Source organism: Ovis canadensis, chromosome 2 (assembly GCF_042477335.2).
Source record: "Ovis canadensis isolate MfBH-ARS-UI-01 breed Bighorn chromosome 2, ARS-UI_OviCan_v2, whole genome shotgun sequence".
NCBI classification, from domain to species: Eukaryota; Metazoa; Chordata; class Mammalia; order Artiodactyla; family Bovidae; genus Ovis; species Ovis canadensis.
This window is the reverse complement of record NC_091246.1, coordinates 18,613,968-18,641,656: the sequence shown is the minus strand read 5'-3', so window position 1 is coordinate 18,641,656 and position 27,689 is coordinate 18,613,968. Positions and strand designations below refer to the sequence as shown.

At 37.7% G+C, this 27,689-nt stretch overlaps 1 protein-coding gene across 1 annotated transcript in view; it reads left to right on the top strand.

Annotated features, from left to right (window-relative positions):
- Positions 1-15,834: 15,834 nt before the first annotated feature.
- LOC138434515 (olfactory receptor 13D1-like) overlaps positions 15,835-27,689 on the top strand; it is a 76,048-nt gene continuing 64,193 nt past the window's right edge. The window contains exon 1 of the mRNA XM_069579349.1: positions 15,835-16,619. Coding sequence (XP_069435450.1) covers positions 15,835-16,619 — 785 coding nt within the window. The remainder of the gene's footprint in view (positions 16,620-27,689) is intronic.

Here is a 27,689-nt window from a genome sequence, read left to right as displayed (position 1 = left end):
GTTCAATACATAAGACAAACACTAAAAGACGTAAAAGGAGAAACTGAAAGTAACACAATAATAATAGGAGACCTTAACACCCCACTCAAACCAATGGACAGATCATAAAAACAGAAAATTAATAAGGAAACACAAGTCTTAAATGATACAGCAGAGGAAATGGATCTCATTAATATCTTCAGGACATTCTATCCAAATGCAGAAGAATAAACCTTTTTCTCAAGTGTGCATGGAACATTCTCCAGGATATAGCACATCTTGGGTCACAAATCAAACCTTAATAAATTTAAGAAAACTGAAATCATATCAAGCATCTTCTCTGACCACAATGCTATGAGTCTAGATATCAATTACAAGGAAAAAAACAACAATAAGAAACATAAACACATGGAGATTAAGCAATATGTTTCCAAATAACCAACAGGTCACTGAAGAAATCAAAAGGGAAATCAAAAAATTTCTAGAAACAAATGACAATGAAAACACAACAACTCAAAACATATGGGATGCAGTGAAAGCAGTCCCAAGAGGGAAGTTTATAGACAATCCAATCCTACCTCAAGAAGCAAGAAAAACATCGAATAGGCAGCCTAACGTTACACCTGAAAGAACTGGAAAAAGAAGAACAAACCCCCTGATATTAGTACAAAGAAAGAAACCATAAAGATCCAAGCAGAAATAAATGAAAAAGAAATGAAAGAAACAATAGCCAAGATTAGTAAAACTAAAACCTGGTCCTTTGAGAAGATAAACAAAATTGACAAATCCTTAGTCAGACTCATCAAGAAAAAAAAGAGAGAAGAATCAAATCAACAAAATTAGAAATGAAAAAGGAGAGATTGCAACAGACAATGCAGAAATACACAGGATTATGAGACTATTATGAGCAACTATATGGCAATAAAATGGATAACCTGGAAGAAATGGACAGATTCTTAGAAAAGTTCAATCTTCCAAGACTGAACCAAAAAGAAATAGAAATTATGAACAACTCAATTACAAGCACTGAAATTGAAGCAGTGATCAAAAATCTCCCCTAAAACAAAACCACAGAACCAGATGGCTTCACAGGAGAATTCTACAGAGAGGAGCTAATAGCTATCCTTCTAAACCTCTTCAAAAAAATTGCAGAGGCAGGAACACTTCCAAATTCATTCTAGAAGGCCAACATCACCCTGATACCAAACCCAAAAAAGACAACACAAAAAAGAAAACTACAGGCCAATAGCTAACAGAAGTGATGGAATTCCAGCTGAGCTATTTCAAATCCTAAAAGATGATGCTGTAAAAGTGCTGCACTCAATATGCCTGCAAATTTGGAAAACAGCAGCAGCCACAGCAATGGAAAAGGTCAGTTTTCATTCCAATCTCAAAGAAATGCAATGCCAAAAAATGTTCAAACTACCACAGAAATGAATTCATCACACAATAGCAAAGTAATACTCAAAATTCTTCAAGCCAAGCTTCAACAGTACGTGAACCAACAACTTTCAGATGTTCAAGTTGGATTTAGAAAAGGCAGAGGAACCAGAAATCAAATTGCCAACATCCTTTGGATCATTGAAAAAGCAAGAGAATTCCAGAAAAAAAATCTGCTTCTGCTTTATTGACTACATCAAAGCCTTTGACTGTGCCATCACAACAAACTGTGGAAAATTCTTCAAGAGATGAGAATACCAGACCACCTCACCTGCCTGCTGAGAAATCTGTATGCCCATCAAGAAGCAACAGTTAGATCCGGACATGGAATAACAGACTGGTTCCAAATTGGGAAAGGAGTACATCAAGGCTGTATATTCCCACCTTGCTTATTTAATTTATATGTAGAGTATATGGTGCTAAATGCTGGGTTTAATAAAGCACAAGCTGGAATCAAGATTGCTGGGAGAAATATCAATAACCTCAGATATGCAGATGATACCACCTTTATGGCAGAAAGCGAAGAACTAAAGAGACTCTTGATGAAAGTGAAAGAGAAGAGTGAAAAAGTTGGCTTAATACTCAACAGCCATAATACTAAGATCATGGCATTCGGTCCCATATCTTCATGGCAAATAGATGGGGAAACAATGGAAACACTGACAGACTTTATTTTGGGGGGCTCCAAAATCAATGAAGATGATGACTGCAGCCATGAAATTAAAAGATGCTTGCTCCTTGGAAGAAAAGCTATGACCAACCTAGACAGCATATTAAAAAGCAAAGACATTACTTTGCCAACAAAGGTCCACATAGTCAAAGCTATGGTTTTTCCAGTAGTCATGTATGGATGTGAGATTTGGACTATAAAGAAAGCTGAGTGCCAAAGAATTAATGCTTTTGAACTGTGGTATTGGAGAAGACTCTTGAGAGTCCCTTGGACTGCAAGGAGATCCAACAAGTCAATCCTAAAAGGAATAAGTTATTGCAAGGAATGGTACTGAACCTGAAATTCTAATACTTTGGCCACCTGATGCAAAGAACTGACTCATTGGAAAAGACCCTGCTGCTGGGAAATACAGAGGATGAGATAGTTGAATGGCATCACCAACTCGATGGATATGTGTTTGAGCAAGCTTTAGGAGTTGGTGATGGACAGCGATGCCTGGCATGCTACAGTCCACGGGGCTGCAAAGAGTCGGAGATGACTGAGAGACTGAACTGTAATGAACTGATCTTGTAGATACATTTAATCCTCATAAAAACCCGAAGACATACATGATTTTATACAACATAAAACGTAGAATCCAAAAAAGTTATACAAATTGCCCTCAGCCACACAGCCAGGAAGTGTCACTGAGTGGGTACTAGAGCACAATTAAACAGACTCCAAAATCCATACACTTTTCATCACCCTATTATATAGATCAAGTTTTTGACTGTTGAAAGAACTTCCTACCCATCCCTGTAGAAGATGGACAAAGAATAATTTCCAACTCTATATGACCTCTAAGTATGTATTACACAGTAATTCCAAAGGACAATAGACCTTGGAAGACATTACTTTTTTTCTACTTGTTTTTCATAGCCTGGTGATCTCCCTCTGGAATCAAAAACACAGTTTGATATTTACACCTGAGCAGGAACTACATCTCAGAGGACATCATTAAAAGTTAGCTGACCTTTCTGATATCAAGGTACAAACAGGTTACACAGGGATGGGATCCCATGTGCTTGCAACAATCCAAAGTCAAGCTTGTTAAAGTAAACTTGTAACTTTTTAACAACAATACTCTTCCCCTCTTCATGTTTTCTGGAGGGAATCTGGGGCCATTTCTAAGAGATTCATTTCTTCTCCTTGATCACAACTAAACAGTAAAGAAAATAATATATGAGATCATCATTTGGAAAACTTTAAAAGTGAAATCAATTTATTCTGTGAGGAGAAAGCAGTCCTCTATATACTGCCATCACCAAGTTATACATAAAACTTAATTTGGCAGGATAAAGAAGAAATTCTAATAAAAAACACTGAGTAGAGAGAGAGTCAAAGATGATAAACTGGTAGGAAAAGGAATATCATATCACATGCATTTTGTTTAGTCACATAGAATTAAAGAGATCTGTTACAGTCCTCACTCATCCATACTGCTTTAGACTCAGCTTGTTTTACTCAAGTATGTTCCTTACCTAGCCATGAAGATGTTTGAGTTTGTGACTCCTGGAAGACATAAAATCATGCAGATAGTACATTTTCATCCTGGGAACTTATGAATCCATACAAATGAAGTGATTTTTTTAAAAAAATCATTAGATTTCTTGAAAATAGAACAATCTACCTTTTGAAGCGGAGAGTTCTTTTATCTGTAGTGTTCAATAAGTCCAGGGCAATAATGGATTGAGTCATAATAAAGGAGAATCCTGAAACACCTACAGTAGGATTCAATAAATATTGGGATTTTTTTCCCTCACTCTGAATTTACAAAATCTACAATAATAGTTTTAAAAGGCACAAGTTAAGTTCTTAGATCAGGAGCGGTAAGGGGAAAAATGGCAAATAAACAAACAATGGTAAGTAAATAATAAAACAATAAATAACAATTTAAATAATAAAGGTGTACATACTAATCAGCATTCTCTTTCTGGGAATTCAGATAAGCAAACTACCTAGATGTTTGAGCCTCTGTTACGGAAACTGGAATATGTAGATGTCCAAGGTTTCTAATAGTAGCTACAGGGTAGATAGCTTCTAACAGTAGATGACAAGAGCTGATCTGTTGAGAAAACTTTTATATTGAAAATAACACAGATGTGAACGAGGACATTAGGGTTAAACAAACCAGTATCTTTGATTGGAAATTTTTCATGGTTGTGCTAATTTGCAAGTAATTTTTCAAATTTGAAAGTCTCAAATACATCACATCATTTTTTTGTTTGTTTTTAATTTAAATTTATTTATTTTAATTGGAGGCTAATTACTTTACAATACTGTATTGGTTTTGCCGTACATTAAACATTACCTAGAAATCATCACAATTAACAGTTTATCAATACTGTCCCTTTGGTATCTGGTAGCATTCAACATATGCATCTGCAGTGAGAAGAGAACTGGGCCACGCTGACCTGTTAGACACCGTGTATTCATTCCTTCCATACCCTCCACTTTACCCCCTCCCCCCCGACCCAGACTTCAGGAGAAACAGAAAGTGCTATCTCAGCCCTGTTTAAAATGAAAAATCCAAATGAAAGATGGAAGTGACAGCTCTGACCCTTGAAAATATGAGCACTGCTTCTTCCAAATAGTTTTCAGTTTTTTTCATAGGAACCTGTGCTGAATGTGAAAGCAGAGAACATGCAGTCAGATTGCAGCAGTGTCTTCTCTCATCTGGAGATAAATTTCACTCTCTACAACACAGTCCTCATAAAATATCAAGTAGTGGTTATTTCACAGTTTAGTTTGAATGTCAAACTGGACCCTGACAAGTGATGATATTCAAGAATATATCTGACAAGTAAGGGGTAGATAACAGTGAATCAGAATAGAAACACAGCTGGAATAACATATTATATTAGATGGTTTGCAGAGTAATGATTTTATTTATATCACATTTTAAGAAGATCCACAGTGTCATTGTCTGCGGGATATTCTGATGGAAGGCAAGAGTGAAAGCTGAGAGAACAGTAAGGAAGTTCCTGCAGAAATGCCACTTCACTCAGGAGCTCATGACTTATCAGAGCCATGCATTACCCATTTTTGTTTCCCCCACAACTTATAGGCCTGGCAGTGTAACTGCTAAAGTATATTGACTTAAACACACTTATCAAGAAAAATGAGCCTCCTCTGATTTTTATGGAATTATCTTAAATGATCTGTCAAGGCTTTATGTAATCAAATTCAGTAAGTTATAAAATTTTGTCTCATACAAGGAACCCGTGTTATCCCCAACTCATCAAGGAATAGATTCTATTTTTTGGCAGCAGTGATTCATTTTGATACTTTTTTTCTACTGATTTTTATAGTATCTTACTGAAGCAGGATTATTATATGTCTTTTATTTATCCAAGCGAACCACAAATGATCATTTATAGTTAGTGCTAACAGCACTAACTATACTCAAACTAACTGACCAGTAATCAAATATAATAACATTAACTGCCTTTTATGGAGTGCCTATTAAATACCAAGAAACATAAGTACTATATCATATACCAACACTACAAGGTAGATATAATACTCAATTGCAACTTAAATATCTTCCCCAAGATCACCAACCGACAAGTCAGGAAATTGGAATTCAGAGTGTCCAATTCTAAAGCCATCTCTTTTTATAACTGCAAGGTAAGGTGTGTATCTTAAATCATCAATGTAATTAAATTAGTAAGCACCATTATTGATAACTACTATGCATTCATAACTACATTAAATTCTTCATATATATTGCCTCATTAATTCTCAGAACAATATTAGGTATTTTTAAGTTCCTCATTTTACAGACATGGAAACCAAGACTTAGAGAGTTTCAGTGACCTCACTGAGGTCATAGAGGTAGTGCCTGACAAAACTGGGCTGTCTAACTTCGGAATCTAATGTTCTCAACCCTCTCACTCTTCTGCCTCCAAAATGACAGAAGACTTTGTTCCTATAGAATTAGCAAAATCAATACCAGAAATATATTGCTGAGCCAAAGTCCTTTTGTATCACAGAGAATCTCACAATCCTAAAATATTCTCTTTGGCAATGTATGTTCTAAAATATTTTAACAAAACACATGGGGAATAGTTGAAGGAACAAAAGTGCAGCCTGGTACAAGAAAGAATCAGAAACAGCAATCTGGAAGAACCTGAAAAGCTGTCATGAAAAAACGAGCATATATACTTGTTGTTACACAAGGAAAAATGAGGGCTGCATATATGTAAAGTTAAATGTAAAGAGCTTTCTAATAATAAGTCTCCCAAAATAACCTGAGTGGCCTCATACAGTGCTCTAAACATCACTGGGTTGGGAACAGAAGTAAAATGAACATCAACCCAACTTTAGAGAAAACAACATAGTTTTCATATGGATGAAACAAAACTAAATAAAACCATAGGTGAAATTTCATTCATATTTTTCAGGGATAAAATGAAAATCTTAATGAAAATTTAAACTGCATGTCAAAAATAAGAAGGAAAACTACAAATTGGAAAGGTATTTACAGAGACAAAAGTGTTAATTAAGAGTTCATACAATTTAAGAGGAAAACTCAAAATTCCAAGAGACAAGAATAATAAAAAGGTAAATATAAGTAATAAATAAACATAGAGGTAATATTCAAATTACTGAGCAATCATAGGAATAAAAAGTAAAACAAAGTAATGTTTTATATAAACAGAAAAGAATAGATACCATTTCTGGTTCTAGAAAATATGCAAAAAATAGTCTGTGCAAATACTGCAGTAGCACAGTAAAATGTTAAGCTTTGGAAAAATAATTTTGCAAATGTATCAAAAATTCTCTCAATTCACATCTTTCCATTCTATAATCACATCACTAGAGGTTAACCTTATGTTATTTCTAGTAGAAGCAAAGCAGATTACAAAGATATCAATGATCATTATATCAAAATCTCAAAATATTAAAATAATATTAAAATATCCAACAGTATTAAAATTAAGGGTAGATTATTCTTCAAATATTAGAGAGAAAGGTTATAAAGACTGCAAAGTCACATAAAATTATTGATTTAAAATGCAATATGCTAATTAAATTTTATCTATACTGGTATAAAGAAAAATTATTTCTATGTAGTTTTGAGTTAACAAGGATATGGATGATAAAAATAATTTAAAGAAGTAGAATGACTTCCTCTTTTATTAGGATTTTATTAGTATTGATCTAGCATTATCTGCGGAAGCAAAAGAAAAACAAATACTTAGGGAAAGTTTAAGTGTTTTGAGAACTTTGCTGAGGTCATCAAATAGATGTGTTCAAAGAAAATCCCAAGAAATGTATGGCTAGGGAAGGTTTTTGTTAAGTCAGGTTAATTGGGTTTTTGGAATGAACAGAAGTGGGGACTTCTCTAGAGAATTCTAAGTTTCTGACTCACAACCTTAGGGACTAAAGAAGTTTATAAAAATGAATGCTAAATTAGCTTGCAAAAGAAGCTGAGTCTCTTGAGTAAGTGTCAACTCTAAGACAAATCATGGGAATCTAGAGTTGCATCACTGATCTTTTTTTTAACATGTTTTATTTCCTTCATACCTCTTAAGAATATTCATGCACAGACAGATTGCCTAGTCATGGCTGCTCTTTCTCCCATTTCTTTTTAGGAAGGAGCAACTGAAGTTTAGCATCTTCTGGCCTTATTAATAAAATGCAAATGAAATTCAAAAATGAGAATTCTTTCAGTTAATAGAATGGAATGGTATGAATGACTAAAACTCAGTCAGAAGGTAAGATTAAAGAGAGAAGTTTTATTTAAATTTTTTAAAGGAAAAACATCTCATCGATAAATATAAAAATATTGAGCTGAGGTGACCATTGCTCAGAGGTTTTGAAAATATGTATATATTTATTTATGTGAAAGGAAACAAATATAAAAACCCAGGCATCATCTCCAAGACTGGGATACAACTAATTTTTTTTTTATCTCAAATTTTTCCATGGGAGAGACTGTGAGGAAAAGAAAGTAGTTTGCAATGCAAAAGACCATCATAAATAATAGACTTAGGCTTCCCTGATGGCTCAGGTGGTAAAGAATCTGCCTGCAATGCAGGAGACCCAGGTTCGACCCCTAGGTTGGGAAGATCTCTTAGAGAAGGAAATGATCACTGCAGTATTCTTGCTTGGAGAATCCCATGGACAGAGAAGGTTAGTGGGCTACAGCTCATGGGGCTGCAAAGTCAGATAGGACTGAGCAGCTAACACTTTTGCTTTCAATGGCTATGCATTTGAGTATTGCGAAGTACTGAGTTCACTAAAATTTTAAGTAAAAAGCATCTGGAGAAAGAACGCCTGGTGATTTATATATTATTCACACATAAACTATGTTCAATAAGAGCTTGAGGATACATGTAATTAAAGATGTTTGTTATAAAAATAGGATTAGAACCTCCCCCCCCCCAAAAAAAAAGCAACAAAGGGAAGAAATAATCATGAGGGTTAGTCTGATCCTCAGAAGGCCAAAGCAAAAAAAAAAAAGTATTAAAAGTTTTTGAACTTTCATTTATATAATTAATCAAATTCCGCTACTGAAACCTTAATTCTCTACACTAAACCTGAGAGAAATTTTCAATATTTTTTCATATGAGTTCATTATTAGAATAATGTCTTCATAAGTGGAAGATGATGAATGTCTTTGATGTTTTCAGAGGTAAATGTACATTTTATGTGTGTATTTATCATATGGGTCCCTGAAAAAACTTGAGTGCATCATTTTAAATTGTGCTTTTATTTAAAAATTCATACTTATGTAAGCATTTTGACATAGCAATAAAAATAGGGGTTTGGGGACCGTAAAGATACGGATTTAAACTTAATTAAAACTGCATTTTGATGTTGAGCTCCTGGTTCATTTTGTATGGAAAAAACTGCATAACTGGAACACTTTCTACCTTGAAAAACAGCACAAAAATAGTAGTCTGAAAATTTTTTTCATATAAAATAAGTTAAATACCTATTTAAAAAAATAAAGATAAGGGTTCAAATAATAATTCTGGTATTTACCAACTATAAGACATTGAAATTGTACTTGAATTTTGAAATATCAAAATAATTTCTTCACTGTTAAAATATGGATAATAATTTTGAATTATTCTGAAAGATAAATGTTAAAAATTATTTGAAGTGCCAAATACAGACTAGGACCTTACATGTTGTCAATTACTCTTCTCCTTGTGAGCTAAAATAATACACCTTTCCATGTGGTATGTTAGTTGAAGATCAGAGTTTATAAAACTTACAGAATAAAAGTTGGTAACTCTACTTAATTTTTCACAATATCAATTGTCTTAATTGATCTATTTAGAAGAACTGGACAGGATAACAGAATTATATCCTTTAATGAGAATTTACAGTATAGATGGTATCTGCTTTTCAATGAAAAATCTTAGAACTTTAAATATTAGATCTTCAAGTAACCAAGTCAATAAAAGTGAAAAAAAAATTCTAGAAAGTTAGGGATCTTTCTAGAAAATTAGAGAGCTTAACTTCTGTCTTGAATAAAAAAGTCACAGACTTTTCTTTAGGTCTGTTACAACAGTAAAGGAGTGCCTGAATGAAACCTCACAGCATGGAACCACAGAGTGATTACTCTAAAACACCAGGAGTTGGGTGAGAAGGATTAGAGGACAGCTAAGATTTAGGTCAGTTCAAAGCCTCAACAAATAAGAATATCATCTTCTAGTGTATAGCATGTTCAAAGCAGAGACATTAGTTGCCGACTAAGGTCCGTCTAGTCAAGGCTATGGTTTTTCCTGTGGTCATGTATGGATGTGAGAGTTGGACTGTGAAGAAGGCTGAGCACCGAAGAATTGATGCTTTTGAACTGTGGTGTTGGAGAAGACTCTTGAGAGTCCCTTGGACTGCAAGGAGATCCAACCAGTCCATTCTGAAGGAGATCAGCCCTGGGATTTCTTTGGAGGGAATGATGCTAAAGCTGAAACTCCAGTACTTTGGCCACCTCACACGAAGAGTTGACTCATTGGAAAAGACTCTGATGCTAGGAGGGATTGGAGGCAGGAGGAGAAGGGGATGACAGAGGATGAGATGGCTGGATGGCATCACTGAATTGATGGACGTGAGTCTGAGTGAAATCCGGGAGTTGGTGATGGACAGGGAAGCCTGGCATGCTGCAATTCATGGGGTTGCAAAGAGTCGGTCATGACTGAGTCACTGAACTGAACTGAACTGAGTGACAATTCTATTCTAGGGACCATGGATCTGAAATCTCTTTTGAGATTATATTAATGACTAAGAACTCAAATTCTTTATCTTGGTTCACTCTAAAAATAATTAACACTGTTAACCTGCAAGATTTAGAGAGTAAGGATCATAAATGCACCAGGTCTACCAGAAATAGTAGCTTCCTACGGATAACTTAGACAAGATGCACCAGTACGACTCAGCCTTAATGTTTAGTATCTAGACACATGAGACAGCCACTGTAATATTTAAATTGTTTTAGCATATTTTACTCTGAGTTAATCTTCCTAATATAATTTGACACCTACTTCAGTGTCTTCTTCTTTTTCATTACAATTTTCCTTTTGCATATTTATTTTAGAATTTAGGTAATTCAGAAATTAGGAAAAAAGTGTCTAAGATATCCATTAATGTTTTGATAATTCTTTTCAGTCTTTCAATTCTATCTAGGTTATCTTGGTTTAGATTTTGATCTTTCAAATAATGCTATAATTGTTTTGTTATCAGTCATTCTAAAATAATTTAAATGTAATTTTGGGGTTAGTGGAAATTTATCGCAAATGTCATATTAAAAGATGAATAATGACCCAAAATAAGTGTACTATGATTATCTAACAATTCTCCTCGCATTAGACAAGAATGAAAAACTGTTTTAAAAGATAACTTCCAATATACAGATACCATGGAAAATGACTGTATTACAAATTACCAAGGACCTTTTAAAATCTTCATTTTATAGAATCTTGTTCCCAGATTCTATGAATTCATTTCAGAGAAGTAAAGTTAAATGGGGAAAGCATTTCAGGCACAATGCAATTCAATGGAGTATTTGTTAACTGTTTCTTAAAAGGTACTCTAGCATTGCAAGAGTAATGAAAATCATCTCCCCTATATTATCTGTTATCCTTCCTCTCCACCTCCATTTGAAAGCCTTAAAGCAGATTGGTGGTCTCTCTTTAAAAAATCTGCAAGTAAAATTTTTTTTGCAGAAATTATCAAAGGGCTACTAGGATACCTCATGTACAATACATTTATTTACTATAAGTAATTTCCAAATAGGAATCAGGATTATAAGATGTTTCTAAAAAGAGGTTGTTGACCTGATTCACATCTGTCCTCCAGAAACTGAAGTACATTCAAGTCCCAGATGACTGAAATTCTGCTATCAGAATTTTATTCTCAAAGTCATTTGGTATGTGTACCTATAGTCAATCAAGCTCCAATCTTAATACCAAGTAAAGATATATCCTGGCCTACCCAACACTTGCTCAGTTCAGTTCAGTTCAGTCGCTCAGTCGTGTCTGACTCTTGGCGACCCCATGAGTCGCAGCACGCCAGGCCTCCCTGTCCATCACCATCTCCCGCAGTTCACTCACACTCACGTGCATCGAGTCAGTGAGTGATGCGATCCAGCCATCTCATTCTCTGTTGTCCCCTTCTCCTCCTGCCCCCAATACCTCTCAGCATCAGAGTCTTTTCCAATGAGTCAACTCTTCGCATGAGGTGGCCAAAGTACTGGAGTTTCAGCTTCAGCATCATTCCTTCCAAAGAAATCCCAGGGCTGATCTCCTTCAGAATGGACTGGTTGGATCTCCTTGCAAGCCAAGGGACTCTCAAGAGTCTTCTCCAACATCACAGTTCAAAAGCATCAATTCTTCAGCGCTCAGCTTTCTTCACAGTCCAACTCTCACATCCATATATGACCACAGGAAAAACCATAGCCTTGACTAGAGGGACCTTTGTTGGAAAAGTAATGTCTCTGCTTTTCAATATGCTATCTAGGTTGGTCATAACTTTCCTTCCAAGGAGTAAGCGTCTTTAAATTTCATGGCTGCAGCCACCATCTGCAGTGATTTTGGAGCCCAGAAAAATAAAGTCTGACTCAGTTTCCACTGTTTCCCCATCTATTTCCCATTAAGTGATGGGGCCAGATGCCATGATCTTTGTTTTCTGAATGTTGAGCTTTAAGCCAACTTTTTCACTGTCCACTTTCACTTTCAGCAAGAGGCTTTTTAGTTCCTCTTCACTTTCTGTCATAAGGGTGGTGTCATCTGCATATCTGAGGTTATTGATATTTCTCCCGGCAAGCTTGATTCCAGCTTGTGCTTGTTCCAGCCCAGCGTTACTCATGATGTACTCTGCATATAAGTTAAATAAGCAGGGTGACAATATACAGCCTTGACATACTCCTTTTCCTATTTGTAACCAGTCTGTTGCCCCATGTCCAGTTCTAACTGTTGCTTCCTGACCTGCATGTAGTTGTTTCAAGAAGCAGGTCAGGTGGTCTGGTACTCCCATCTCTTTCAGAATTTTCCACAGTTTATTGGGATCCACAGAGTCAGAGGCTTTGGCATAGTCAATAAAGCAGAAATAGATATTTTTCTGGAACTCTCTTGCTTTTTCCATGATCCAGCGGATGTTGGCAATTTGATCTCTGGTTCCTCTGCCTTTTCTAAAACCAGCTTGAACATCAGGGAGTTCAGGTTCATGTATTGCTGAAGCGTGGCTTGGAGAATTTTGAGCATTACTTTACTAGCATGTGAGATGAGTGCAATTGTGTGGTAGTTTGAGCATTCTTTGGCATTGCCTTTCTTTGGCATTGAATGAAAACTGACCTTTTCCAGTCCTGTGGCCACTGCTGAGTTTTCCAGATTTGCTGGCATATTGAGTGTAGCACTTTCACAGCATCATCTTTCAGGATTTGAAATAGCTCCACTGGAATTCCATCACCTCCACTAGTTTCATTTATAGTGATGCTTTCTAAGGCCCACTTGACTTCACATTCCAGGATGTCTGGCTCTAGGTGAGTGATCACACCATCGTGATTATCTTGGTCGTGACACTTGCTACCCTTTTTGAAATGTATGCCTACAAAGTAGGGTGCAGCCTGAATTTAATGTTTGTCCTCCTTTCTATGGACAGAAGAGCTCACTTGGCCATAGTCCATGAGGTCACAAAAGAGTCAGATAAGACTTGGAGACTAAACAACACCAATCTCCTTTCTATAGTCAATAGATATGTAAATATTCTATTATTTTGAATGAATTGTCTCACCATTGTAAACTAGTGTTTTCATAGAAAGCAGTATAGCTCATTGGCAAATGACTATCACAGAAATAGCTAGTCCTATACTGGAAACATAACTACTTTTTGAAAACCCTAAGTAAAAACCCATCTATTCGATCAACTTTTTTTCTCTAGGAATATTTTTTAATCTAGGTAGAATATCTTGAGAATGACGAAGTGTTTTCAAAATTAAACCCAGTTTTACTTAGTTGTTACAGGGAAAAATATCATACGTTAATATCTGCTCTTTAGATTTTTCTCAAATTAAAGTCATTTTCTCTACACTTTATAGCACACAACTCTGACCTTGTTCAGTTCAGTTCAGTCTCTCAGTCACGTCCAACTCTTTGGAGCACCATGGACAGTAACACGCCAGGCTTCCCTGTCCTTCACCGTCTCCCAGAGCTTGCTCAAACTCATGCCTATTGAGTTCATGATGCCATCCAACTATCTCATCCTCTGACATCCCATTCTCCTCCTGCCTTCAATCTTTCCCAGAATCAGAGTCTTTTCAAATGAGTCAGTTCTTTCCATCAGGTGGCCAAACTATTGGAGTTTCTGCTTCAGCATCAGTCCTTCCAGTGAATATTCAGAACTGATTTCCTTTAGGATGGACTTGTTTGGTCTCCTTGCTGTCCAAGGGCCTCTCAAGAGTCTTCTCCAACATCGCAGTGCAAAAGCACCAATTCTTTAGCACTCAGCGTGCTTTATAGTCGAACTCTCATATCCATACATGACTACTGGAAAAACCATACCTTTGACTAGACAGACCTTTGCTGGCAAAGTACTATCTCTGCTCTTTAATATGCTATCTAGGTTGGTATAGCTTTTCTTCCAAGGAGTAAGCATCTCTAAATTTCATGGCTGCAGTCACCATGTGCAGTGATTTTAGAGCTCAAGTAAATAAAGCCTGTCACTGTTTCCATTGTTTCCATTGTTTGCCATGAAGTAATGGGTTCGGATGCCATGACCTTAGTTTTCTGAATGTTGAGGTTTAAGCCAACTTATTCACTCTCTTCTTTCATTTTCATCAAAAGGCTCTTTAGTTCTTCTTTGCTTTCTGCCATAAGGGTGGTGTCATCTGCATATCTGAGGTTATTGATATTTCTCCCGGCAATCTTGATTCCAGCTTGTTCTTCATCCAGTCTAGCATTTTGCATCATGTACTCTGCATAGAAGTTAAATAAGCAGGGTGACAATATACAGCCTTGATGTACTCCTTTCCCGATTTGAAACCAGTCTGTTTTTCCATGTCTGGTTCTAACTGTTGCTTCTTAACCTGCATACAGATTTCTCAGGAAGCAGGTAAGGAGGTCTGGTATAATCTCAACTTCCTTTCTTGGAAAATATTGAGCTTAATTGCAAATTCAGCAAATGGAAAAGGAATGACTTTCATATGGACAGAAATAAAGGGCAAACTGTTCTATGTGTGATTTTGTTGTTTGTATTTCTAAAAACTAAAAAATCCCAAACAAATCGCAATACACTTACACAGAAGTCTCACCAAAATGTTTAGTTTTGTATTGTCTGCTGTTCAATTTCAATCCTACATAGAACTGAAACCCCAATGGCAAGTTCCAAACATATCAAAGAGAGATGATTTAAAAGGCCTTGCTATTCATGTGCTTATACACAAGCAACATCAACATCTGAAAGCATGTTAATGAATACAGATCTTAAAACCCACTTCAGATCCACTGATTGAGAGTCTTTTACCAAAGTTTCCCATGTGATTCATCTGTATACTAAAATTTGGATGGGTATTTTCTTCCTCAGCTATACAATAGAATCATCTGGAGAGCATTATTCTAAAAGGTGCTTAGACACTCCCACTCGGACAGCTTTTATAATTTTGAGGGCAATAATCAAGTAATTTAAAAGGGGGGATGTGAAGTCAGAAAATGTAGAACTGAATAGTAGTTTGTTTACCTACTGTGTTTTAAAATGCTTCTTACCGTTATGAACTTTATCTCCCTCAGAGAATTATAGTGATGATAAAATAAGTATGATGAAAATTTTCATAAATTGTAAAACCCTAAACCAATGTTCTTGTTAATGACTGGCATGATATAAAATCATAAATCAATATTTTTAAGAAGTTAAGCATGTTATTTCCAAAATGATATTCAAAGTAAGTCTGAATCAAGAAGAACAAGTATTTATTAAATAGTTCTTCCCTGACTCAGAATTTGGGCATCATAATGTCAGAAATGGAATATTCAGTTTGTAGTGTTAATAAACTACCAACATAATTATTGTCTTTCTTCTATTCCCTGACACATGAGCTAAAAGAAAAAATTAAAAATCTGAACTCACAACTGTAAACCCAGCCGGCTAATACTGACCTGTTGCCCTTCCTCCAATATTCTCTTACTTCATATTATAATACTGTATAGACTCCTTAAATCCGCATCTCTTCTGGATTACTCCAGGTATGAAAACGTGAAATGGAAAGGACCAATTGGACTGACATTGAGTTCATTCTACAGGGACTTTCTGAGTATCCAAGAGCAGAAAAACTCCTTTTTGTGGTGTGTTTGTTGATGTACCTGGTGATTCTCCTGGGGAACAGCACTTTGATCACCCTCACCCTCCTGGATTCCCACCTTCACACCTCTATGTACTTCTTCCTCTGTAATCTTTCCTTCCTTGACATTTGGTACACATCTTCCTTTATCTCCTCAATGCTGATATACTTTCTGTCGGAGAAAAAAACTATCTCCTTCACTAGATGTGTTGTTCAGATGTCTGTCTCTTACACAATGGGGTCAACAGAGTGTGTACTTCTAGCAGTGATGGCATATGACCGTTACATAGCCATCTGCAACCCTCTGAGATACCCTATCATCATGAACAAGGCACTTTGTATTCAGATGGCAGCTCTCTCCTGGGGACTGGGCTTTTTCAACTCATTGACAGAAACAATTCTTGCAGTACAGTTGCCCTTCTGTGGAAAAAATGTCATCAATCATTTTGTTTGTGAAATATTGGCTTTTGTCAAGCTAGCTTGCACAGATATATCCTTGAATGAGATTACTATCATGTTGGGCAATGTAATATTTTTATTTGTTCCATTACTGTTGATTTGTATCTCCTACATTTTCATCCTTTCTATTGTACTAAGAATCAATTCAGCTGAAGGAAGAAAAAAGGCTTTTTCCACCTGCTCAGCCCACATAATGGTGGTGACTGTGTTTTATGGGACAATCCTCTTCATGTATATGAAGCCAAAGTCCAAAGACGCTGCTTTTGACAAACTGATTCCCTGTTCTATGGAGTAGTCACACCGATGCTCAATCCTATCATCTATAGCCTGAGGAATACAGAAGTGCATGGCGCTATGAGAAAATTGACAGCTAGACTGGTTCTGGAGGAAAGAATGAGAAATTTGCATCTTTGACTTTATGCACAAAATGAGCTCATATATTGGATGCAAGGTTTTCAGTATAAGTAGAACAAAGGAAATAAAGGCTATATGTAAAATCACAGAATTTAAGAGTTGGGCTGCTTTATTGACTATACCAAAGCCTTTCACTGTGTGGATCACAATAAACTGTAGAAAATTCTGAAAGAGATGGGAATACCAGACCACCTAACCTGCCTCTTGAGAAATCAGTATGCAGGTCAGGAAGCAACAGTTAGAACCAGACATGGAACAACAGACTGGTTCCAAATAGGAAAAGGAGTACGTCAAGGCTGTATATTGTCACCCTGCTTATTTAACTTATATGCAGAGTATATCATGAGAAACACTGGTCTGGAAGAAGCACAAGCCGGAATCAAGTTTGCTGGGAGAAATATCAATAACCTCAGATATGCAGATGACACCACCCTTATGGCAGAAAGTGAAGAGGAGCTAAAAAGCCTCTTGATGAAAGTGAAAACGGAGAGCAAAAAAGCTGGCTTAAAGCTCAACATTCATAAAACGAAGATCATGGCATCTGGCCCCATCACTTAATGGGAAATAGATGGGGAAACAGTGGAAACTGAGTCAGACTTTATTTTTCTGGGCTCCAAAATCAGTGCAGATGGTGACTGCAGCCATGAAATTTAAAGACGCTTACTCCTTGGAAGAAAAGTTATGACCAACCTAGATAGCATATTCAAAAGCAGAGACATTACTTTGCCAACAAAGGTCCATCTAGTCAAGGCTATGGTTTTTCCTGTGGTCATGTATGGATGTGAGAGTTGGACTGTGAAGAAGGCTGAGTGCCGAAGAATTGATGCTTTTGAACTGTGGTGTTGGAGAAGACTCTTGAGAGTCCCTTGGCTTGCAAGGAGATCCAACCAGTCCATTCTGAAGGAGATCAACCCTGGGATTTCTTTGGAAGGAATGATGCTGAAGCTGAAGCTCCAGTACTTTGGCCACCTCATGCGAAGAGTTGACTCTTTGGAAAAGACTTTGATGTTGGGGGGGATTGGAGGCAGGAGGAGAAGGGGACGACAGAGGATGAGATGGCTGGATGGCATCACGGACTCGATGGACGTGAGTCTGAATGAACTCCGGGAGATGGTGATGGACAGGGAGGCCTGGCGTGCTGCGATTCATGGGGTTGCAAAGAGTCATACACGACTAAGCAACTGACCTGAACTGAATATAACTTCATCATTTACGAAAATAGCATAAAAGTAGGGACAACCTGTCCATAAAGTGAGAGAAAACTTTTAGAAACCAGAAAAAAATTAAAATTAAACATTTCCAGAAATATCCAGGTTTAATTTTTAACAATTAAAAGTATGTATTTTTTCATTCCCCTTTTTGAGAGAACTACTTGAGTTCATGTTTTTTCTGTTTATTACTCATCTTTGTTTTACTAGGGACTTGATCGGCCCCAACCTCATTTTTCTAGTATATATATATATATTCCTTCTTTCTCTTGCTGTGTTTCTTCTACCCAGTCTGCTACACTATGCTGCATGCACTATGTACTTATCCAAATATATCCTGTTCTTTCACACTTAAGTACAATAGTATATGTCACTTCACTTCCATTATCATATTTCTCCTATGGTGACAACACAGGCATCTAATTAAAGAAAATTTAAATGTTTTATCTTCTGAAAAATACTTCCAAATTTACCCACAGTGAAAGCACTGTTTAAAATTGCCAAGATATGGAAGCAAACTAAGTGTCCATCACTGATGAATGGATAAAGAAGATGTAATGTGTGCATGTATATATATATATATATATATATATATATATATGTGTGTGAATATCATTATTGTTTATTTGCTATGTCCAAAACTTTTGGGAACCCATAGACTCTCCCCTGCCAACTTCTCTGTCTAAGAGAGTTCTCAGGCAAGAATACTGGAGTGGGTTGCCATTTCCTTCTCCTGGGGATCTTCCTGACCCAGAGATCGAATCTGTGTGTCCTGAATTGGCAGGGGGACCTTTACCATTGAACCATCAGGGAAGCCCCAGTAGAATATTCAATTCAGTTCAGTTCAGTTCAGTCACTCAGTCGTGTCCGACTCTTTGCAACCCCATGAATCACAGCACTCCAGGCTTCCCTGTCCATCACCAACTCCCGGAGTTCACTCAGACTCACGTCCATCGAGTCCATGATGCCATCCAGCCATCTCATCCTCTGTTGTCCCCTTCTCCTCCTTCCCCCAATCCCTCCCAGCATCAGGGTCTTTTCCAATGAGTCAACTCTTCACATCAAGTGGCCAAAGTACTGGAGTTTCAGCTTCAGCATCATTCCCTCCAAAGAAATCCCAGGGCTGATAGCCTTCAGAATGGACTGGTTGGATCTCCTTGCAGTCCAAGGGACTCTCAAGAGTCTTTTCCAACACCACAGTTCAAAAGCATCAATTCTTCGGTGCTCAGCTTTCTTCACAGTCCAACTCTCACATCCATACATGACCACAGGAAAAACCATAGCCTTGACTAGACGGACTTTTGTTGGAAAAGTAATATCTCTGCTCTTGAATATACTATCTAGGTTGGTCATAACTTTCCTTCTGAGAGGGTAACAGGCAGGAAGGCCAGGCGTCTCCAAATGGAGGAAATAGCCTGCAAGTGTCAGACATTTTTATCTCCCTTAAGTGGCAGGAAGAAACAAACTAGGGATATTTTTTTCCTTCTCTATACAAATTTAAAAGGAGGTTTCTCTTAAAATTCTGTGTTGCCATAATGACACCTGGTTTCACTTGAAGTTAACCAATGCCTTTTTCTTATGGAAATGTTTATCTTAAGCTATGCTAATGTACTATGCATTTACCCCAAACTCTGTCTTCAAGTTGGTTCTGCCTTTTGGCTCAGAACCTACTTGATAAACCAGTATGTTATACTCCGATATTGTTCCTCTAATCTAGGTAAACGACACTATTTGTATGGTGCTCTGCCCTTCTTCAAGATTCAAGTTAATCCTTTTATGGCCCAAGATGAACCATTTGGAGCCAAGATTATCCCAAAATACATCTTATGGGTGAGGGGCCTGGTGCCATTCTAAGTTTTGAGACATTCTTTTCTTTCATTAACAGACTGCTGGTGACTATATAACATCCAGCTAAAGACTAGCAGGGGGGTACTCTTTCTGCCTCCTTCTGATGCCTATGTCAGAAGCTTTCTCTATCTCCTTTATACTTTAATAAAACTTCATTACACAAAAGCTCTGAGCAATCAAGCCTCGTCTTTGGCCCCGGGTTGAATTCTTCTCTTCCGTGAGCCAAAAATCCCGGCGTCATAATTCAACAACAACCTTTCACTTCCAAGGAGTAAGCATCTTAATTTCATGGCACAGTCACCATCTGCAGTGATTTTGGAGCCCCCCAAAATAAAGTCTGACGCTGTTTCTACTGTTTCCCCATCTATTTCCCATGAAGTGATGGGACCAGATGCCATGATCTTTGTTTTTCACTCAGCCACAAAGAAAGAATTAAATTCTGCCACCTAAAACAACATAGATATACCTAGACTATATTACACTTAGTGAAATGAGTCAGAGAATGACAAATATTCTATGTTATCACTTTTATGTGAAATCTAAAAAAGAGAACCAATGAATTCATGTTAACAAACAGTAACAGACTCACAGATATAGAGAACAAGCTAGTGGTCATCAGTGAGGAGAGGGAAATGGGGAGGATGAGCCAAGGTATGGAATGAAGAGACACAAACTATTATGTATAAAGAAGCAACACGATTTCCTTTCCAGAAGAGGAAATATATCCATTATTGTCTATTAATACTTTAAATGGAGTACAATCTATAAAAATAGTAAATCACCATGCTGTATAACTGAAACAAATACAATGTTGTAAATCAACTCTATTTCAATAAAAAAAGAAGTTAAAAATTAAAAATAAGGAAACAAGGATGCATCCTTCATCCATGTAACATAAGGATTTTCAGGTACATGTATTCTGAAAGGTGGGAGTAATTAGGACAATGTTTCTACAATTAATCTCTTTTTTATGAGTATAACTTTTTTTAAAATGTATTTTCAGAAAACTTACCTCATACATTTTGTTTGAAGTTCTGTATATTAAAATTTATTGGCTGTGAGGACAAGTATTATAAGAAGAAAAGGATGTTAGTGTGGGAAATGTGGAGAGATAGAGGTAAAGTGAATCAAAAGAAATGGGAGCTCAATTACATACAGGGCATGACACAAGAGATAAGCAAACAGATGAGGCATAGTGAGAGCCTGCTTACCACTGACAGAAGAGTTACACACACAGAAAGAGGAAAAACTAGAATAAACCATGAGATACTGGGTAAGAAGATAGTGTGAACTCACTGCTTTCAGTATATACATAGAGCAATATGCATACAGAAAAACAGAGATATAGATATGGCCATACATATATATATAAATTAATATGGATTGCACAAATGTTCAAACTACCACAAATGTTCAAACTACCACACAATTGCACTCATTTCACATGTTAACAAGATAATAATAAATACCCTGATAATGCTCAAAATCCCTCAAGCTAGGCTTCAGCACTACATGAACCAAGACCTTTTAGATGTAAAAGCTTGCTTTAGAAACATCAGAGGAACCAGAGATCAATTTCCCAACATCTATTGGATCATAGAAAAAGCATGAGAATTCCAGAAAAAAACATCTACTTCTGCTTTATTGACTATGCTAAGGCCTCTGACCCTGTGGATAACACCAAACTGTAGAAAATTCGTAAAAGAGGTGGGAATACCAGACTGCCTTATCTGTCTCTTGAGAATGTGTACGCAGTTCAAGAAAGAACACTTAGAACTGGACACATGTACCCCAATGTTCATCGCAGCACTGTTTATAATAGCCAGGACATGGAAACAACCTAGATGTCCATCAGCAGATGAATGGATAAGAAAGCTGTGGTACATATACGCAATGGAGTATTACTCAGCCATTAAAAAGAATTCATTTGAATCAGTTCTGATGAGATGGATGAAACTGGAGCCGATTATACAGAGTGAAGTAAGCCACAAAGAAAAACACCAATACAGTATACTAACACATATATATGGAATTTAGGAAGATGGCAATGACGACCCTGTATGCAAGACAGGGAAAGAGACACAGATATGTATAATGGACTTTTGGACTCAGAGGGAGAGGGAGAGGGTGGGATGATTTGGGAGAATGGCATTCTAACATGTATACTATCATGTAAGAATTGAATCGCCAGTCTATGTCTGACGCAGGATGCAGCATGCTTGGGGCTGGTGCATGGGGATGACCCAGAGAGATGTTATGGGGAGGGAGGTGGGAGGGGGGTTCATGTTTGGGAACGCATTTAATAATTAAAGATTTTAAAATTTAAAAAATAAAAAACTAAAAAAAAAAAAAAAAAAAAAAGAACTGGACATGGAACAATGAACTGGTTCCAAATTGGGAAAGATGTACATCAGGTTGTATACTTTCACCTTGCTTATTGAATTACTATGCAGAGTACATCATGGGAAATCCTGAGCTGGATGAAGCACAAGCTGGAATCAAGATAGCCAGGAAAAATATCAATAACCTCAAATAAGCAAATGACACCAGCCTAATGACAGAAAGCAGAGAGGAACTAGAGATCCTCTTCATGAGGCTGAGACAGGAGAGTGCAAAAGCTAGCTTAAAACACAACATTCAAAAAACTAAGATCATGGCATTCAGCCCCATCACTTCATGGCAAATCGATGGGGGAAAAAATGGAAACAATGAGAAACTTTATTTTCTTGGGCTCCAAAATCACTGCGGATGATGACTGGAGCCATGAAGTTAAATGACGATTGTTCCTTGGAAGAAAAGCTATCACAAACGTAGTTCAGTTCAGTTGAGTTCAGTTGCTCAGTCATCCAACTCTTTGTGACCCCATGAACCGAAGCACGGCAGGCCTCCCTGTTCATCAGCAACTCCCAGAGTCCACCCAAACCCATGTCCATCAAGTCAGTGATGCCATCCAACCATGTCATCCTTTGTCGTCCCCTTCTCCTCCTGCCCTCAGTCTTTCCCAGGATCAGGGTCTTTTCAAATGAGTCAGCTCTTTGCATCAGTTCAGTTCAGTTCAGTCACTCAGTTGTGTCCGACTCTTTGGGACACCATGAATCGCAGCGTGCTAGGCCTCCCTGTCCATCACAAACTCCCGGAGTTCACTCAGACTCACGTCCATCGAGTCAGTGATGCCATCCAGCCATCTCATCCTCAGTCATCCCATTCTCCTCCTGCCTCCAATCCCTCCCAGCATCAGAGTCTTTTCCAATGAGTCAACTCTTCGCATGAGGTGGCCAAAGTACTGGAGTTTCAGCTTTAGCATCATTCCTTCCAAAGAAATCCCAGGGCTGATCTCCTTCAGAATGGATTGGTTGGATCTCCTTGCAGTCCAAGGGACTCTCAAGAGTCTTCTCCAACACCACAGTTCAAAAGCATCAATTGTTCGGCGCTCAGCTTTCTTCACAGTCCAACTCTCACATCCATGCATGACCGCAGGAAAAACCATACCCTTGACTAGATGGACCTTAGTCGGCAAAGTAAGGCCTCTGCTTTTGAATATACTGTCTAGATTGGTCATAACTTTTCTTCCAAGGCGTAAGCGTCTTTTAATTTCATGGCTGCAATCACCATCTGCAGTGATTTTGGAGCCCCCAAAACTAAAGTCTGACACTGTCTCCACCAAGGTTTCCACTGTTTCCCCATCTATTTCCCATGAAGTGATGTGACTAGATGCCATGATCTTTGTTTTCTGAATGTTGAGCTTTAAGCCAACTTTTTCGCTCTCCTCTTTCACTGTCAGCAAGAGGCTTTTTAGTTCCTCTTCACTTTCTGCCATAAGGGTGGTGTCATCTGCGTATCTGAGGTTATTGATATTTCTCCCAGCAAACTTGATTCCAGCTTGTGCTTCTTCCAGTCCAGCATTCTCATGATGTACTCTGCATAGAAGTTAAATAAACAGGGTGACAGTATACAGCCTTGACGTACTCCTTTTCCTATTTGGAACCAGTCTGTTGTTTCATGTCCAGTTCTAATTGTTGATTCTTGACCTGCATACAGGTTTCTCAAGAGGCAGGTCAGGTGGTCAGGTATTCCCATCTCTTTCAGAGTTTTCACAGTTTATTGTGATCCACACAGTCAAAAGTTTTAGCATACTTAATAAAGCAGAAATAGATGTTTTTCTGGAACTCTCTTGCTTTTTCCATGATCCAGCGGATGTTGGCAATTTGAACTATGGTTCTTCTGCCTTTTCTAAAACCAGCTTGAACATCAGCAAGTTCACAGTTCATGTATTACTGAAGCCTGGCTTGGAGAATTTTAACCATTACTTCACTAGTGTGTGAGATGAGTACAACTGTGCAGTAGTTTTAGCATTCTTTGGCATTGCCTTTCTTTGGGATTGAAATGAAAACTGACTTTTCCAGTCCTGTGGCTACTGCTGAGTTTTCCAAATTTGTTGGCATATTGACTGCAGCACTTTCACATCATCATTTTTCTAGGATTTGAAATAGCTCAACTGGAATTCCATCACTTCCACTAGCTTTGTTTGCAGTGATTGTTCCTAAGGCCCACTTGACTTCCCATTCCAGGATGTCTGGCTCTAGGTGAGTGATCACACCATCATGATTATCTGGGTCATGAAGATCTTTTTTGTACAGTTCTTCTGTGTATTCTTGCCACCTCTTCTTAGTATCTTCTGCTTCTGTTTGGTCCATAGCATTTCTGTTCTTTATTGAGCCCATCTTTGCATGAAATGTTCCCTTGGTATCTCTAATTTTCTTGAAGAGATCTCTAGTCTTTCCCATTCTGTTGTTTTCCTCTATTTCTTTGCACTGATCACTGGGGAAGGCTTTCTTATCTCTCCTTGCTATTCTTTGGAACTCTGCATCAAATGGGTATATCTTTCCTTTTCTCCTTTGATTTTCATTTCCCTTCTTTCAGCTATTTGTAAGGCCTCCCCAGACAGCCATTTGGCTTTTTTGCATTTCTTTTTCTTGGGGATGTTCTTGATTCCTGTCTTCTGTACAGTGTCACAAACCTCCAACCATAGTCATCAGGCATTCTGTCTATCAGAACTAGTCCCTTAAATTTATTTCTCACTTCCACTGTATAGTCATAAGGGATTTGATTTAGGTCATACCTAAATGTTCTAGTGGTTTTCTCCATTTTCTTCAATTTCAGTCTGAATTTGGCAATAAGGAGTTCATGATCCAAGCCTCAGTCAGCTCCTAGACAGCATATTAAAAAGTAGAGACATCACTTTGCCAAGAAAGGCCATATAGTCAAAGCTATGGTTTTTCCAGTAGTCACATACAGATGTGAAAGATGGACCATAAAAAAGGCTGAGCACCAAAGAACTGATGCTTTCAAATTGTGGTGCTGAAGAAGACTCTTGAGTGTTCTTTGAACAGCAAGGAGATCAAATCAGTCAATCCTAAAGGAAACCAACCCTGACTATTCATTGGAAGGACTGATGCTGAAGCTGAAGCTCCAATACTATGGTCACCTGATGCAAAGAACCGACTCACTGGAAAAGACCCTGATGCTGGGAAATATTCAGAGCAGGCGGAAAAGAGGGTGGCAGAGGATGAGATGATTGGATGGCATCATCAACTCAATAGACATGAGTTTGAGCAAACTCCGGGAGTTAGCGAAACACAGGAAAGCCTGGTAGGCCACAGTTCATTGGATTGCAAAGAGTCAGATGTGACTGAGCGACTGAACAACAACAAAATATGGATGCAAATATTTGTAAAAGTGTGTATATTTACATGTACATAGGTGCATATAAAAGCACATTTATTCCCCAGTTGTAACCACTGAGAACACCTGGGAGCAGTGGTATGTTACTAGTAATTGTAAATCCATTGCCAGACCTTGATTACTAAATTTAAATTTCCACTAAAATGAAACCAGTGCTGATTCTAAGAATGATAAATGAAAAAATGTTAACTTTGAAATATATGTACATTGGGTATAGAATACTATCAGTTCAGTTCAGTTCAGTCAGTGCATGTCCGACTCTTTGCAAGCCCATGGACTGCAGCACACCAGGTTTCCCTATCCATTACCAACTCCCAGAGTCCACCCAAACCCATGTCCATTGAGTCGGTGATGTCATCCAACCATCTCATCCTCTCCAACCATCTCATCCTATTTTCCCCTTCCCTTCCTGCCTTCAATCTTTCCCAGCATCATCATCTTTTCCAAAGAAAAAGGTGTCAGATCAGGTGGCCAATGTATTCGAGTTTCAGCTTCAGCATCAGTCCATCCAGTGAACATTCAGGACTGATCTCATTTAGGATTGACTGGTTGGTTCTCCCTGCTGTCCAAGGAACTCTCAAGAGTCTTCTTCAACAGTTCAAAAGCATCAATTCTTCAGCGCTCAGCTTTCCTTATGGTCCAAGTTTCACATCTATACATGACTACCGGAAAATCCATAAGCTTTGACTAGACAGATCATTGTTGGTAAAGTAATGTCTCTGCTTTTTAATATGCTATCTACATTGGTCATTGCTTTTCTTCCAAGGAGCAAATGTATTTAATTTCATGGCTACAGTCACCATCTGCAGTGATTTGGGAGCCCAAGAATGTAAAGTCTGTCACTGTTTCCATTGTTTCCCCATCTATTTGTCATGAAGTGGAGGGATTACCTGCCATGATCTTAGTTTTTTGAATGTTGAGTTTTAAGCCTGCCTTTCACTCTCCTCTTTCATTTTCATCAAGAGGTTCTTTAGCTCCTCTTCATTTTATGCCATAAGGGTGATGTACCTATATATCAGAGGTTATTGATATTTCTCCTGGCATTCTTGATTCCAGCTTGTGCTTCCTCCAGCCAGGGTTTCTCATGATGTACACGTCATTTAAGTTTAATAAGCAGGGTGACAATATACAGCCTTGATGTATTCCTTTCCTACTCTGTAGTTCCATATCTTGTTCTAACTGTTCCTTCTTGACGTGCATACAGATTTCTCAGTAAGCAGGTAAGATGGTCTGGTATTCCCAACTTGTTAAGAATTTTCCATAGTTTGTTGTGATCCACACAGTCAAAGGCTTTGGCGTAGTCAATAAAGCAGAAGTAGGTGCAGAGCAGTGTCCCTTTAGAGCTCTAGTTCTTTTTTTTTTTTTTTGGTAGCTTCCTCCTCTCTGGATTTGGACTTGAAAACTAGCTGCCTTGTTCTCCCTGGCCTCTCAATTCCATCCTCAAATCCTTTCCTGATGGGTTCCCTCTCCCTATCTTATTACCTGGAAATTCATCACTCAGGGAAGTAAGTTGGGAAAATTAAAGGGTTCACGTCATTCATTCCTCATCTCTCAGGGATCACTGTCCTATGTTGTTTGATGTTCAATATCTTAAAATTGATTTTTCACATTTATATCTGTTTTATTTTTATTGGTTCATGTAGAAGGGCAAGACACGGTCCCTGTTTCTTCCTGGTCAGAAGCAGTAATCTAATCCTCCCCACCTTTCTGTTTTCCCCATCAGAAAACAAATCAGTTCAGTTCAGTCACTCAGTCGTGTCCAACTCTTTGCAGCCCCATGGACTGCAGCACACTGGGCTTCCCTGTCCAGTACCAACCTCCAGAGCTTGCTCAAACTCATGTCCATCAAGTTGCTGATGCTGACTTAATGAATGAAATAGTAAACAAATATTTCAGTATATTCTAGAATGGGTGGCAATGGAGTAAAGCTGAGAAAGAAAGGTAAATAAAAAGAGACGAAGAGGAGAGAGATAGAGTGGAGAGAGACAGACAACAAAGAGAGGAGGAGAGATTTGGGGGTATTTTATGCTAATATTCCTAAGAGCTGCCAGAGTGAAAGGGCTAGACTCGAAATAAAGTAACAGATGCTGCTCAATATAATTGA